This window comes from Lotus japonicus, chromosome 2 (assembly GCF_012489685.1).
Source record: "Lotus japonicus ecotype B-129 chromosome 2, LjGifu_v1.2".
NCBI lineage: Eukaryota > Viridiplantae > Streptophyta > Magnoliopsida > Fabales > Fabaceae > Lotus > Lotus japonicus.
Genome location: NC_080042.1, coordinates 64,019,656 through 64,033,405, shown reverse-complemented (window position 1 = coordinate 64,033,405; position 13,750 = coordinate 64,019,656). Strand labels below are relative to the sequence as shown.

The 13,750-nt window shown below is 35.9% G+C and overlaps 2 protein-coding genes across 2 annotated transcripts; one reads left to right on the top strand and one right to left on the bottom strand.

Moving 5' to 3' along the window:
- Positions 1 to 1,865: 1,865 nt before the first annotated feature.
- On the top strand, positions 1,866 to 2,604 carry LOC130738832 (dirigent protein 11). Its single transcript, XM_057591000.1, has one exon. It carries the CDS (start codon positions 1,950 to 1,952, stop codon positions 2,481 to 2,483), a length of 534 nt encoding a protein of 177 aa, XP_057446983.1. The 5' UTR covers positions 1,866 to 1,949; the 3' UTR covers positions 2,484 to 2,604.
- A 397-nt stretch (positions 2,605 to 3,001) lies between these two features.
- On the bottom strand, positions 3,002 to 10,998 carry LOC130738831 (nuclear poly(A) polymerase 1-like). Its single transcript, XM_057590999.1, has 13 exons — positions 10,838 to 10,998; positions 10,138 to 10,723; positions 9,968 to 10,045; positions 9,685 to 9,792; positions 8,105 to 8,167; positions 7,846 to 8,007; positions 7,136 to 7,249; positions 6,983 to 7,045; positions 6,547 to 6,876; positions 5,177 to 5,341; positions 4,062 to 5,000; positions 3,365 to 3,435; positions 3,002 to 3,229 (listed from the first exon to the last, which is right to left on the bottom strand). Exons 2-13 carry the CDS (start codon positions 10,255 to 10,257, stop codon positions 3,181 to 3,183), a joined length of 2,262 nt encoding a protein of 753 aa, XP_057446982.1. The 5' UTR covers positions 10,258 to 10,723; positions 10,838 to 10,998; the 3' UTR covers positions 3,002 to 3,180.
- Between the last annotated feature and the right edge of the window lie 2,752 nt (positions 10,999 to 13,750).

Here is a 13,750-nt window from a genome sequence, read left to right as displayed (position 1 = left end):
ACATGTATAAAATAATGTATGGATGAGAAATTCTTAACGCCCTAAAAGATAGCACAACTCATGATATTGGGGAAAATATATCATTAACCGTACATCACATCCCTTCACTAGCTAGAACATTCATGGCACGTCTTACCAATTGTACCATACATCATTTTACCAACCGGATCACCCACATCTCCGTATAAAATAAGTCCTATATGCAACATGAAAAATGTATTTATTTTTTAAAATTAAAATTTGTGTCTTACATTCAAGCTCTTTCACCTTCTTAATTAGTGTGAAGTGCATTTTGCACGGCCATCCCCTATTATCACCTACCAGAGATAGAGACTCTTAGAAGTTGGAAGAGGAGTTTTTAATTAGTTATTTTTAATTGATCCAAAAAAGAATTGTTAAACTTCTTTCATTTCATCCAATGGATAATTATAAACAAGGACTCTGTTCAAAATAAATAATAAATAAACAAGGATAATAGTAGGAGAATTTATTTTTTAAAAAATAACATATAAAATAGTAGATATGTCTAAAACCAAAGTACTAGTGCTCTTCAAAATACACTTTCTAACGAAAAGAAAAAAGAAAGCAGAGGAAAATGTCTAAACACAATGCATGTTGTGGGTCAAGTATCGAAACTGCAATATTTTGCAGAGGGTGTGTGGTCCGCACATTAATTTATTGATTGTACTGGGATTGAGGAATTGACTGGTTCATTCATGTACTTTTAGCAACACATGCATGCGGTTAATGCTTGACAGTGATGATGCTAACAACGGCAAATTACATATTTGATCATAGAAGCTGGTGCATGTCCTGGCAGATCTCTGTTTTGGGTAATGTTCTACTTAATCAATAATTCAATGCAAGCAATTCAACAAGTTTTTTATAAGTATCCATGCTGAAATTAAGTGCCCCCTGCCAAAATCACATGTACTGAAAGAAGTTTATATGCATATAATTTATATAAGTAATTATATGCATATAAATAAATAATTATTAATTAGCATGTTTGGTTTTGAGTTGAATCAAACAAATTACTCCTTAAATTTAAATTTCTTTCACGTAGTTGTAAGATATTATAATACACATTCTCAAATTTCAATGCATATTGAAATAAACATGAATGATGTCTAACAGTATTTTCAATACTGTGGTTTTCAACTGAAAACCAAAGATGAATCCGTTCAAATCAACCGAAATTTGAAGTAAGATAATTTTCAATTAACACATCTGTAGTTGGAGTCGGTAGAAATGAAATTCCCTAGCATTATGATCATATTGAAGTTAAGTCGATCCTCTACCTCTAGTTGAGTTATCAGTGGTGCCATTCAATATTGAACCACAGTCAACATCTTCTAGGCTTCTAGTCCTAGATATTAGAGACCAAATAGAGTTTAAGTCAAGGTTGACATATTAGTCATACAAATCATGGATTCGCACGATTATGTAAGTTTACTATCCCTTCATGTGCTGAGTCATGAATAAAATCAACTGTTGGTGGAATCGTGTGGGAACAACGATCTAGATCATGAACTCATAGGATCATAGAAAGAGTTGATCCTGCTTGTTTTTCTAGGTCCAAACTTGACCAGTTTACCTGATTTTAACCTAGGTTTTTAATTCCAAAACCCTAAAACATAAAATACCATTTCCCTCTAGAAGCTGCTAATACTGTAATTCTCATACAGGCCAGGCAACAAGAAAAGGACAAGAGTGCAGGTTAAAGGATCAACAAATTGGGTCAACAATGGTTTAGGTTAAAGGATCAACAAATTGGGTTAGGTTTTTTTTAATGATAAATCGGGTTAGGTTGCCAACAACACTCAAGCTAAAAAGGCACGAGAAGCAAGTTCAACTAAAGCTAAGTAATAATTTGACATTATTATACAGAACTCAAGTCTCAAATGTTGCCAGGGATCACATTCAGCAAAAACCTTTGATGCTTAATAATGCTGCCATTGCCAAGGTTCATATTCTTCACATCAGTTATTCTGGCAACTATAGCAGTCATCCTTTTAGCTTTGCTATCCCCTGTTACCCACAAAAAGAGCCATTCAAAGCCTTGGTTTGATATGTCCATGTACATCCAACCACCTCACACATCGAGCTCTAGCACACGTCCGGCGCCGAGGGAAGGTGCCGGAGCATTCATCTTTCAACGTTTGCTTACAGAGGGACCGGAGAAAACCTCGCGTGTGGTGGGGAAAGCACAGGGGTTCATCATTCCTGTGGAGCAGTTTGAGCATTCTCCATTCAATGTAATACACTTGACCTTTGATACACCAGGGAAATCTGGCAGTCTAAGTGTTCAAGCAAACATATTTGGCCACAAGGATAGAGAAGAACTAAGGGTGGTTGGAGGAACAGGTTATTTTGCTTTTGCTCGTGGTCTTGCTGTGATTGGGAAATCAAGTGATGTTGATGCATCTTACCATGTCAAACTTCAGCTTGAAATCCCAAACCATTCCAAGAAGTTACCATGAAACATGAAGCATAATTTTTTTAGTTTGTTTGATTTACAGCCCTTTCTTTTTATTTCTTTTGATCTTAAGAGTGGATTATGAAGGTAAAAATAAATTAAAAGTTGGATACATTTACCAAAAATAGTGATTCGTTAAAGGTAATAATGTGAAATTTAATTGTAAAATCTCAATTGATTTTTTTTTTTTAGTTACAAGAGGAAAATAAAATCTCAATTGATTATAATCGCCACAGAAGTTTATTTTTATAACTTCACCCCAGAATTACTATTAAAACTAAAATCAATTGTAAAAAAAACATTCAAACACCTACTAATTAATTTGATTATTTTAGCAAATGAAGAATCCATTTTGATGTTTATAAATGGGCATCATAGACACTCGATCAACAATTTCACTACTTATAGTTTTTATGCTATTTCACCACTTATAGTTAATCACTCCTTGAGATAATGAGAATACAATTATTAAACATATTTAAAATTAAAACATGGTTGGCATCAGAAACTAGGAAATAGATATATTGATAAGAATCTATTTTTATTCTGCCGGGGCAACATATTCTCATTTACATTCAAATAAAAATTTATGTCGTTTCTAGGTCAGGTTTATTACTTCAAAATTGTTACAGAAAAGTTACAAAGAGCTATAAATGACAATTTTACAGTTTCTTCAAGCTGCTGCTTAAGCCTTCAAGTCTCTAGGAACTTTTATCCGCAGCAGCTTTGCCTAAGGAGGTGAAGTTCAACCTGAAAATAAGAGAGTAACAAAGATTTAAACTCCAAAATCAATTTTAAATGTAACAAAGCCTACCAACCCAAGGGTAAGAAAATGCAAATCATGACAAGTAGTATGTTAGCAACTGATACTATCTACCACTCTACCTGATAAGAGGCTTCCGCTGTGGTACGGGAGTGATGACACCACTTAACAATGGTGCTGACAACTCAGCTGGCTGTAACAAAAACAAAAGGGGAAAAGAAATAGAAGTGGGGGGAGAAAATAGTCAATTTCTTAACACCATTATAGCATGCTAAAAGAAGTTGTAATTTTCACATAATGCCAGTGAATAATAGGATTGGTCAAGTAATAATAAAAGTAACAAAACAAGCATGTTCAGAATGTAAGGATTCTCCGAGAACTAAAGCAAAGAAATATAATCCAGCTTCTTATGTTGTTAGGTTGGATAAAGTGACTTGAAAAAATGCACATTCAATACCCTCCTCTGAAAATTCAGAGAGTAGCCTGTCAGCTTCGTGTGACATTATTATATGAACGAAGAATTTAGTAATTATATACCAACATTGTAAATAAGTTTTACACAGGCATTCAATTATATTTCACCATCTTGTCTTTCTAGTCTTTTTCATTTGAATTCATTTGTGATGTGACAAGATAGTTCAATATGATTGGATGTCTGTAAAAAACTTAAGCAATGCGTAGTTATTAAACTCAAACTATATGGATTCAAGATAACCATATCATGCATAAGAAGCAATTTAGGAAAAGCCGGTATCAACTATACAGTGGCTGCGTAAAAACAAAGATAATCCAAATTTTAAGCCAGGATAAGAGGTTAACCTCAAGCTCCTCCAGGCCCCCATTAGAGCATAGATAAGGTGAACATGTGGTTCCCTTAGAAATAACTGGCTCTTCTGCCACTTCAGACTTTGAGTTTAAAGAATCACAAGTGCTGCTTTTCATGTCCCCAGCATGATCTTTGACTTGATTTGGATACATATTATCATCTTCAAGTTCATCCGGTTCTGCCAAGGCCTGACGCCCATCATAGGGACCGGACATGATCTTCTCAATGGCCAGTTTTTCCTCTTCTTTAGAATTAGATGTATCAGGAGCAGTAAGTATAGGGTTTTCTTGTTGGTTGCCTGTTACCAATCCATTGGTCTCACTATCCCCAGAAGGAATCTCCCCTATAGATTTCCCAGAAGGTTTCTCACTTTTTGGGGCACCTATACTGCTGACTTCTGAGTCATCAAATTTCATAGAACAAGAACCAGAGGCGCTAATAGGAGTTATATCTTTGTGAACATCGCCGTTGGGTGGAGGTAAAGATACAAAGGACATTGAGTTCCTCGAGTTATTACTATCCAAGTTCTCCTCTGGTCGCTTTCTCTTCTTCATATCATTTGCTACAAAGTCAACCTTAACTCCTTGAGACTTTTCTGCTTGACCAAGTCCAGAATCCCTTAATTTGGAACTTTGTCTATTAGATGGGAGGGAAGGTCGGACACCACCAGGAAATATGAAGCTTGGTATATTACGGCGCTTAACATGGGAGACATGGATATCCATTCCAGGTTTCCAAGTACTGTAAGAATTGACAGCAAGCTTAAATTCTTCAACAGTTAGCCTTATGTCAAATTGTTCACCTTCATTCACTGGAACACCTTGCTTACGCTGCAGACCCATAAAGTAACAGCAGTGGAAAGGTCTAGATTTGTCTGAAAATTCACCAGGATATGGATGACACTGAAGAACACCATATGTGTGCCTCTCAATCTAGAAGTTTAAAGGACAACCAAATTAGGTTATATATGATGTACCAACGAAAATACAAAGTTGCATCCAACCCTTACCCGCAGATACACACCCACACACAAAAATGAAAAGGGAAAGTAAGAAATAAAATAAAATGCAACAAGTAATAACAAACAAAAAATTATACAGTGTTACACCTTCAATGTCAACTGGCGGAGACGGGACTCAACCCATCCTTTCCATGATCTAAGATCATCTGCATTCTCTGCTGCAATGTCTATCTGTAGATAATTCTTGTAAGATTCAAAAAAGGGATATGGCTCAAAAAGAGAATCCCAATCAGCCTTGCTACCCTCCATAGCCTACAGATACCAGAAATATAAAATTTAAACAACCAAAATATCACCATAAGAATAAAATGTAATTATATAAAAGCTTAAAATTCACAAAACAATAGATGAATTTGTCAAAATTAAGAAAATAAACCACCCCACAAAATTGATGCTTCCTTGATGTGTTACTCAGCCCATAATTGAACACTAAACAAACGAATCACCAAACTTATCTTATTTACGCAGATTAATGATCAATCCTATTATGAAAACTTCTATCCTGATAAAAGTATTTCACTTTGGTAGAAACATTAACCCAGCTATTACCTGGTATTACCCAGTGTTGTTAATGGCGGATAGCGTCGCGTAGCGGCGAGCCCAAAATCCGCAATAGCGCTATAGCGTGTAGCGCTATGGCCGCTACGCTGAAGGAGGAGGAGGAAGAAGGAGGAGGAGGAGGAAGGAGGAAGGAGGAAGAAGGCAGCAACAGATCTCTGTTTTCATTGTGAAAAACAGAGGGAGAATGCAGAAGCAAGGTTGAAGAAGAGTAAAACGCAGCGTTCCATTTAAAGAAACTGTGAAAGCCCCAGAATGCCCTTAAAAAGTTTAAAATTATGTTTAAATCTGAGGGCATTTTGGGGTTTTCCCCCTAAACAGTAGGGTTTTTATCCTCACTTGAAACACTGCGTTTCACTAAAGAAACGAAAACCCCAAATTGCCCTTAAAAAGTTTAACCTAATTTTTAAATATGGGGGCAACTTGGGGTTTTCACCCTGAAGATTAGGGTTTTTCCTCCTTCTTTCTTCCTCGCGCCGCAATAGCGCCGCTTCAGACGCGATTTTGGCCGCGATTGCGGCCGCTACCGCCGCGACGCGATTTCCGCGCCGCAACGACCTCCAGCGTCGCGGTCAACCACCGCTCCGCCACGCAGCGCCGCTATTGCGCCGCGATCGCGCGCTATTGACAACACTGGTATTACCCAAACTTGCTTTCATCAAACACTCAAAAATGCTTGGCTTGTAGGCCAGGTTTTGGGCATTGAAGTTTATAGAATCACAGGAAGAACAAAGTGCAGATAACATAACTATGCAACAAACAACAAAATCAACAACCAAAGCCGTTTTCCATTAGGTGGGGTCAGCAATCCTATCAAAAGACAACAACAGATGTATGTATGTATGTCCTACGAAATCAACATGTCAAAAGAAAACGTTTCTTAAATCATCAAATCATACCTCACATATTTCACTTCCCCTCTGAAACTCCTCTGACATAATACGCAGTGTACTTGCTGTCACATTGTAAGTAGAGTTCATGCAAGGATAAGCAGGAGTAATTATAGGCATTAGATGAAATTTATCCTTGGGATTTCTTCTAGGATCCCAAATCTGTAGTCCAAGAGATCCTTCTTCAATACCACAAAGCATGACTGGGTTTGGCCATCGCCATTGAGTATATACCCTAAAGAATCGAGACACTAACATATTAGGCAGTGCGTTAGGATATAGCTGGCATATTCGAGCAACAAGCAATGCCAGGTTTATACCACCAAGAAAACCCGCAACCTGCCCATGAAATAGCAAGACAGTGCATTAGGAAAATCAAAATAACATAATAATGAACAAGTTCATGACAGTGAATAAACCATGCTATTTGGGAGTTATGCCATACATTTGAATAAACACCACGACGCTTTGCCCAAAATCTCATGCATCTCAATGTTGTGCGAAAATTCTGTAATTCAGAAACAGAATAAATCAGCAATGAGAATGCTGCAAAAGAGCTAACCATGAAAATAATATGTGACAATTTTATATCCACCACCTGAATATTTGGGACTAGACGCAGGACTTGATCAGTTACTCTGCAACCATTAAGACTGAGAACAGTTTGTTCATCTACATTTTGTAATACTGATTCCTGTGATATATCTAAGTCCTGCCCAAAAAGAAAATCATTTTCGCTAAATGCTATATAAAAAGTAGATATAATTTACACTTGAGATTCATGAAGCCTGAATAAAACACATGGGGGAGGAAGATCAATGTCACGTCTATAGAAGATTTGATCTTGGAAGAGCTGAATGTTTAATGATTAACAGACCAAGGACCTAATCTTTCATCCAGTAATAGTTCTGTGAGTAGAGCAGGATGGTGTCAAAGTGCCATTTATACACTACGGATCTTTCATATAGCTCCTTTTGGTTCAGGTTTAGAAAATTTATTCTATAATATTTTTCTACAGCTTTTTTCAGAAGCAATTATTAACTTTTGAGAAAAAGCACTAAAACGGGTTTTTTCTGAAAATTTTACACAATTATTATAATTTTCTGAGAAATAATCAAAAAAATATACTTTTTCTTTTTCAAAAAGCACAAACAGGCCCATAATTTCCTTCAATTCAGACTGCTATCAAATTCACCAGAAAACCACATCCACAACTCTTGGGAAGTAGATACAGAGAGGACATAGACAGGAATAAAAGTAACAAGACTGTGTCCAAAACAGTTAACTATATGTGCATAAATAACTTACTTCAGGAATAACCCACAATGACAATCTTGCATAAAGGAGATCTACAGAAACTCCATTGAATTTGAATTTCATCACAGGGACATGTGCATCAGGCACAGGGTGAAATTCTGTTACTTCCTGCGACTCGAATAGCATCTTACCTAGCTCACCAAAGAAATCTTCCTGAGGCCAATAAAAATAACAGTTTTAGGTGACAGGAGAAATAATCTAAAAGCTAAAAACCGATATTTGCACCATAAAATAGCAACAGCTATCATACATGTCTGGTTGCATGTCTAGGTCCCACACAAAGAGTATCAATATCAGCTCCAGGGCCATGCACCTACAAGATTTGGAGGGAAATTTTTGGTAAAATAACAAAGGAACCAAAAAGACATTGCAATAAATGTATTGGATCAGAGCCATTAATCTCAGATTTTGATCCTAGTTTCATATTGTTTCATCAGTTCTCTGTCTTTCATTCTGGAAAGTATTGCATCTTACCCACAACATCAGAAGACTTGCTCTCTATCCATTATAAAAATTTTGGGACATATAAGGATGGAAAAAAAAATCACAATGAAACGGTGTAACAGATTATGTTTTGCTAGTGTTAGCATCTTTGTCTGGAATGTAAAAGCAAAGACTTTGAATTAAATTTTCAGCCATTGTATGCCATGTACGACAGACTTGTTTTTCACCTCATTGTAGGCTAAAAGCTAGTGGTTTCTTTCAGAAGTTTATTTACAACATCAATCTTGATTGTGAAATAAACAAGGATTATTGAATTTATCATTTTTCATCAATCCACCAGCCAAGTGCATTGTAACAAAATAACAAAAATGAAGATAAACATGTCATCACAAAAGTTACATGATCAAAACTGCAACAGAAAACAGTCTTCAGGAAAAGCAGACAAAAAAGACCAACAGTCAAGCAACTTATTCTCTGGTCCATCAACAAATTCAAAATACATTTAAAATTCTGACATGCACTGTTGTCAAGATTACAATCTTAATCGTAATATCGCACAATCCTACGTGCTCAAGAGGCTTCTCTGATCAGGATTGCAGCCAAGATCGTGAATCATTGAGATCACAGCCAGATAGGCAATCCGAGCTGGATCGGCAACCCGGTCGGATCCCATCTTCAATGGGTTTCCGGGTTCAGTTCACATCACAGTTTCAGGAAACCACCCCAAATGTTACCCGATTCTTCCAAAATTTTACCCCATCATTCAGATCAAAATCCAAAGTCCCTAACTACACAGGAAACCCAAATCATTGAAAACTCATTATTCAGATCGAAGCTCTGCTGTTCGTCTTCACTGTCTGTGTGCCCTGCAGTCTTCTTCTTTGTTAGCTTTGTTCTGTCTCTCTGTGTTTGCGCCCTGCTGTTTCTTCCTCATTATCTGCTCATGCTGTATGCTTTGCTCTATCTCTACTTTGCTGAACTTAAAATCTTATGAAAAACATATGTTATGACTTATGTGACTGATTATAAGTTGTATAAGGTCCTATGCTTTTAAGTTCACTTTCATGATGTGATTTAGAGGTTCTTTTCTATGGATATGTAGTTGTACATGTATAATTATAATTTTTACATTTTTTGGTAGGATCTTCCCTCCTGATCCTATGTAAGAACCCAATCTGGACAACATTGTCCAAACACATAAAAATGAGTTTTAACAAAATGTCTGGTGACATTTCACAACTTCATATGTTAAGAAAATAAAACGTAACCACTCTTTTGAACATTATGAGGTTCTATTAGAAATAAGAAATAAATACAGTATAGTAAAGAAAATATCATATAAGAGGCAATATGAGAAATACTTGGAAGATAAGAATAACTACATACCCCAAGCCTATAGGAGCCAAAGGTGAAAATCTTTGCATTTGCTTCTTGCACTAGTTGTTCATTGAATCCCTTGGCACGGCTAACAATCTTAATCCAATTCTTCACAATCTAATTCACATTACAACAGCACAATCAAAACAAACAAATTCATAGCAATCTCCATTGCATTTCTAAACTAAAATTGTGGATAACATTATGGGGTAATGGGAGCCACTCCCCATTCCAGGTCTACATTTCCAAGATAGAAGAAATGAAATTGCATAGAAGAATAAACAAATTCAACCTGGTCTAGCCTGCCAAGAACTTCCTCCCTACCCACAGCCTCCTGCTGACTCTCATACAATCCAGCACCTTGCAAGTACTAAACACCCAGAATCCAAATTCAGCACAAAGCAACATTTACAAAAAAAAAAATCTCTAAAACATTGAATTTACAGTAAGCACAAACAAAACCTTCTCGAGTCCGCGGGTCTTGATCACATCACACTCAGTTGGTCCAGCCAATGAAATAGGCTCAGTTATGCCTAATCTTTGCTGCCCACTATTTTGATTGCTCAATCCAGGGATAGCCATAACAAACAATTGATACACTTTTTTTTTTCCTTTTTTTTTTCTAATTTTAGTACCAGTATGATCTCTTTTTTGAGAATTATCAGTTTATGATGATTCTTCACTTTTTTTTCCCAATAAACTCAAATAAAAATAAGATGAAACAGAAAAGGAAGAAAGAAAAAAAAAACTATAACTAAGCGATGATCATTGTTGATTGATTGAAACCGTTCAAAGCTATGAACTTTGAGCATTAAATCATGAAAGAACAAAAGGGTAAGCAATTACAAAGCGACCCAGAACAATTTCATTGCAAAATAGGAACAAAGAAACAGTACAGATAAAACTGCAACCCTAGAGGACTAAATCAGCGAGCTTTGAGCAATCACGATGAGACCCAGATGAAAATTGATTGTGCCATGCGATCAGAACTGGGAAAGGCTTCAACTTGATGAAAATTCTCGAGGGTGTAGCACCTTTTGCGATGTAACTGAGAATTTATACAAAATTCAATGAATTAATTGATGAAATTGAGGAAAAGTGACGACAAAATTGAAGATAAGATTGCTGAGAGAGAGAGAGAGAGAGAGAGAGGAGTGCTTACGCAGAGGAAGGAAAAGCGTGATATAGGGCTTTTGGTTGCAACAGCTTGATGAAACGCCTTTGAGGAGTGAGGACAATGAGGTAGAAGAAAGAAAGGGGAAAAAATAGGTAAAATATGCATATAGTGATCATCTAAAATTAGACCATGCTCAATATAAAACATAGTTTTTTTTAGGTAAGCTCAATATATTAATCATAAAAAACTGAGTATACAAATAGACCATGCTCAATACATATAGGTGGATCGCCCCACCACATATTTGAAGGAAAAATAAAAACATTGTACCAGAAAGGTTAAAGAAATTTTTACTAAATTATTATTTAAAAAATTAATTGCAAAGTGGTTAATTTTGTCATGCGTGAGATTGCGTAGGAAAGAGGGTTAAATGATGCATATTGTATTAGGCACTATCAGCGTCACCAACTATCGGTCCACGAAATGTGTCTCACCTACATAATGACATGTGATTGCGTAGGAGAGAGGATTGAATGATGCATATTGAATCAGCGTCACCAACTATCGATCAACGAAATTTGTCTCACCTACAAAGTGACGTGCAATTGCGTAGGAGAGAGGGTTGCATGATGCATATTGTATCAGTGTCACCAACTATCGGTCAACGAAATTTGTCTCACTTACAGAGTGATGTGCGATTGCATAGGAGAGAGTGTTGAATGATGCATATTGTATCAGTGTCACCAACTATCGGTCAGCGAAATTTGTCTCACCTACAGAATGACGTGTGATTGCCTAGGAGAGAGGGTTGAATGATGCATATTGAATCAGTGTCACCAACTATCGGTCAACGAAATTTGTCTCACCTACAAAGTGACGTGAAATTGCGTAGGAGAGAGGGTTGCATGATGCATATTGTATCAGCGTCACCAACTATCGATTAACGAAATTTGTCTCACCTACAGAGTGACGTGCAATTGCGTAGGAGAGAGGGTTGGATGATGCATATTGTATCAGTGCCACCAACTATCGGTCAACGAAATTTGTCTCATCTGCATAGTGACGCCCATGGCACATGACCAATAAATGTGACTAACTTTTATCTAAAAAACAATTAATTTCGGTCAGCAGTCGGTGGAGCTCATAATGGCATGTGAAAATGAGTAAAGGAGGCAGCCTTTACGGGAAAAGTAATCAATATTGATCAAAAGGCGGTGTTGGTTTTCTAATTAACGTACTACTTAAAACCTAAATTTAAATATCAAAATTTGCCGATTCTATGGCGATTTGAGTGATACTATGTAATTCCATAGTTTTTTATTCTTAAGTTAAGAGAGTTTAAATTTGAAAACAAATTCATAAAGTGACACATGATAAAGTTAACAATAAGTTTAAACAAGAGACTAAGAATGATGATAAAATGTTGGGTTTAGAGTTCATCAATCACATCTTCTAGTATCTTAATAATTCAACATATGTATTATGTATGTGCATTAACATTATCAACATCAACATCATGTTAATCCTACTTCATTAATTCCTTAATGAGGGATATATCAACTTTCTTTCCTAAACCCTTATTCCTAAGTCATCAATTCTTAATTTCCAACCTGAAACAATACTTCAACAGTTTTTGCTATGTATGATACATCACGTGCCAAGTCATATAAGATATTATACGAAGTATAGGTTCTCTGTCTCCCAATAAGAATCCAATATTATATGCATGAGGGCCCATAAATCATGCCGGAATCTGAAGACATTGGAAACGATGTGCGTGACATCCATCGAAACACTTCTTGACTTAAAATTATAATCATAAGACTTAAAATGATAATCATAAGACTTTCATAATCTGAAGTGATGGGGTGCACTCCTATTTGTGTTCATCCTTATGTTCGTTCAGATGTTTTACAGATGACAGATTAATTGAAAGTGGACTTCATTGCGAATTTTCACAAACTCTCAGAACCAGTTGTTAATGAAATGGAACACCTCTAATAAATTGTCATTTTGCTAATTGCAATTGATGACAAATGAAATAAAACAATTCACTTGATGAAAAAGCCAGCCTAATGGGGAACTAGCTGTGCACTTTGGAGATCTAACTGCTGAAACTTTAGTCCTATTTGGTGGCAGTAGTTCACCTTTCAAATCTACTATTGCAGGCCAAATCTTCAAGATCTTTGTCGGTGCATAAAATAATGGTAACTTAAATGGACTATATATGTCATGATTCACTTAATGGGAATTGGTAACCAACATGAAAATTATCAATTTTAATTTTTGAACCGGCCCTAAAGATGGGGGGATGCACTCTACACTGATTTTTCCACAATTTACATAACATGTGAAAATTAAACAATCTCAAATCGAAATTATATGGCTATGATTACACTATAATTACATAAAAATGCAACTTCAGTCTACAATTGTCAATTGAGATTGAATTGAATAAATAAATAAATTCAAATTACTTCTCACTTTTACAACTTTAACATTAATTAAATTAAAATCATACAAATGATTAGGCTTAATTGCACTTTTCGCCCCTGATCTATACTCCTTGTGCAATTTTAGTCCCCTTTATTTAAAAGGAGCAATTTTGGTACACTAAAGATTAATTTGTGACAATTGGATCATTCTGTCAGATTCCGTTTAATTCCAAACAGATTTTTCATAAGTGGCGCTCATTTATGACGTGGCACTGACACATTTTACCACTGAAATGCCACTAGGACTCCACGTAATAAAAAATAAAATTAATTAAAATTTCAAAATTAAAAAAATTATAATTCATTTAACTTTAATTCTAATCAAATTACTGATCTCTAATCACCCTCTATCTTCATCGGCAATGAATCAACAGCAACAAAAATTCTGGAAACAAATTTAGAAGCAACAACAACTTCATAGACAAAACAAGCTATAGAAATTCCAGCAACATTCACCCAAAGC

Coding starts and splice junctions, on each gene's coding strand:
- LOC130738832 (XM_057591000.1), top strand. CDS start 1,950: ATGCTGCCATTGCCAAGGTTCATATTCTTCACATCAGTTATTCTGGCA.
- LOC130738831 (XM_057590999.1), bottom strand. CDS start 10,257: ATGGCTATCCCTGGATTGAGCAATCAAAATAGTGGGCAGCAAAGATTA. Junction 8,008..8,104: donor CTAGACATGCAACCAGACAT/GTATGATAGCTG, acceptor TATTGGCCTCAG/GAAGATTTCTTTGGTGAGCT. Junction 3,230..3,364: donor CAGCGGAAGCCTCTTATCAG/GTAGAGTGGTAG, acceptor TCTTATTTTCAG/GTTGAACTTCACCTCCTTAG.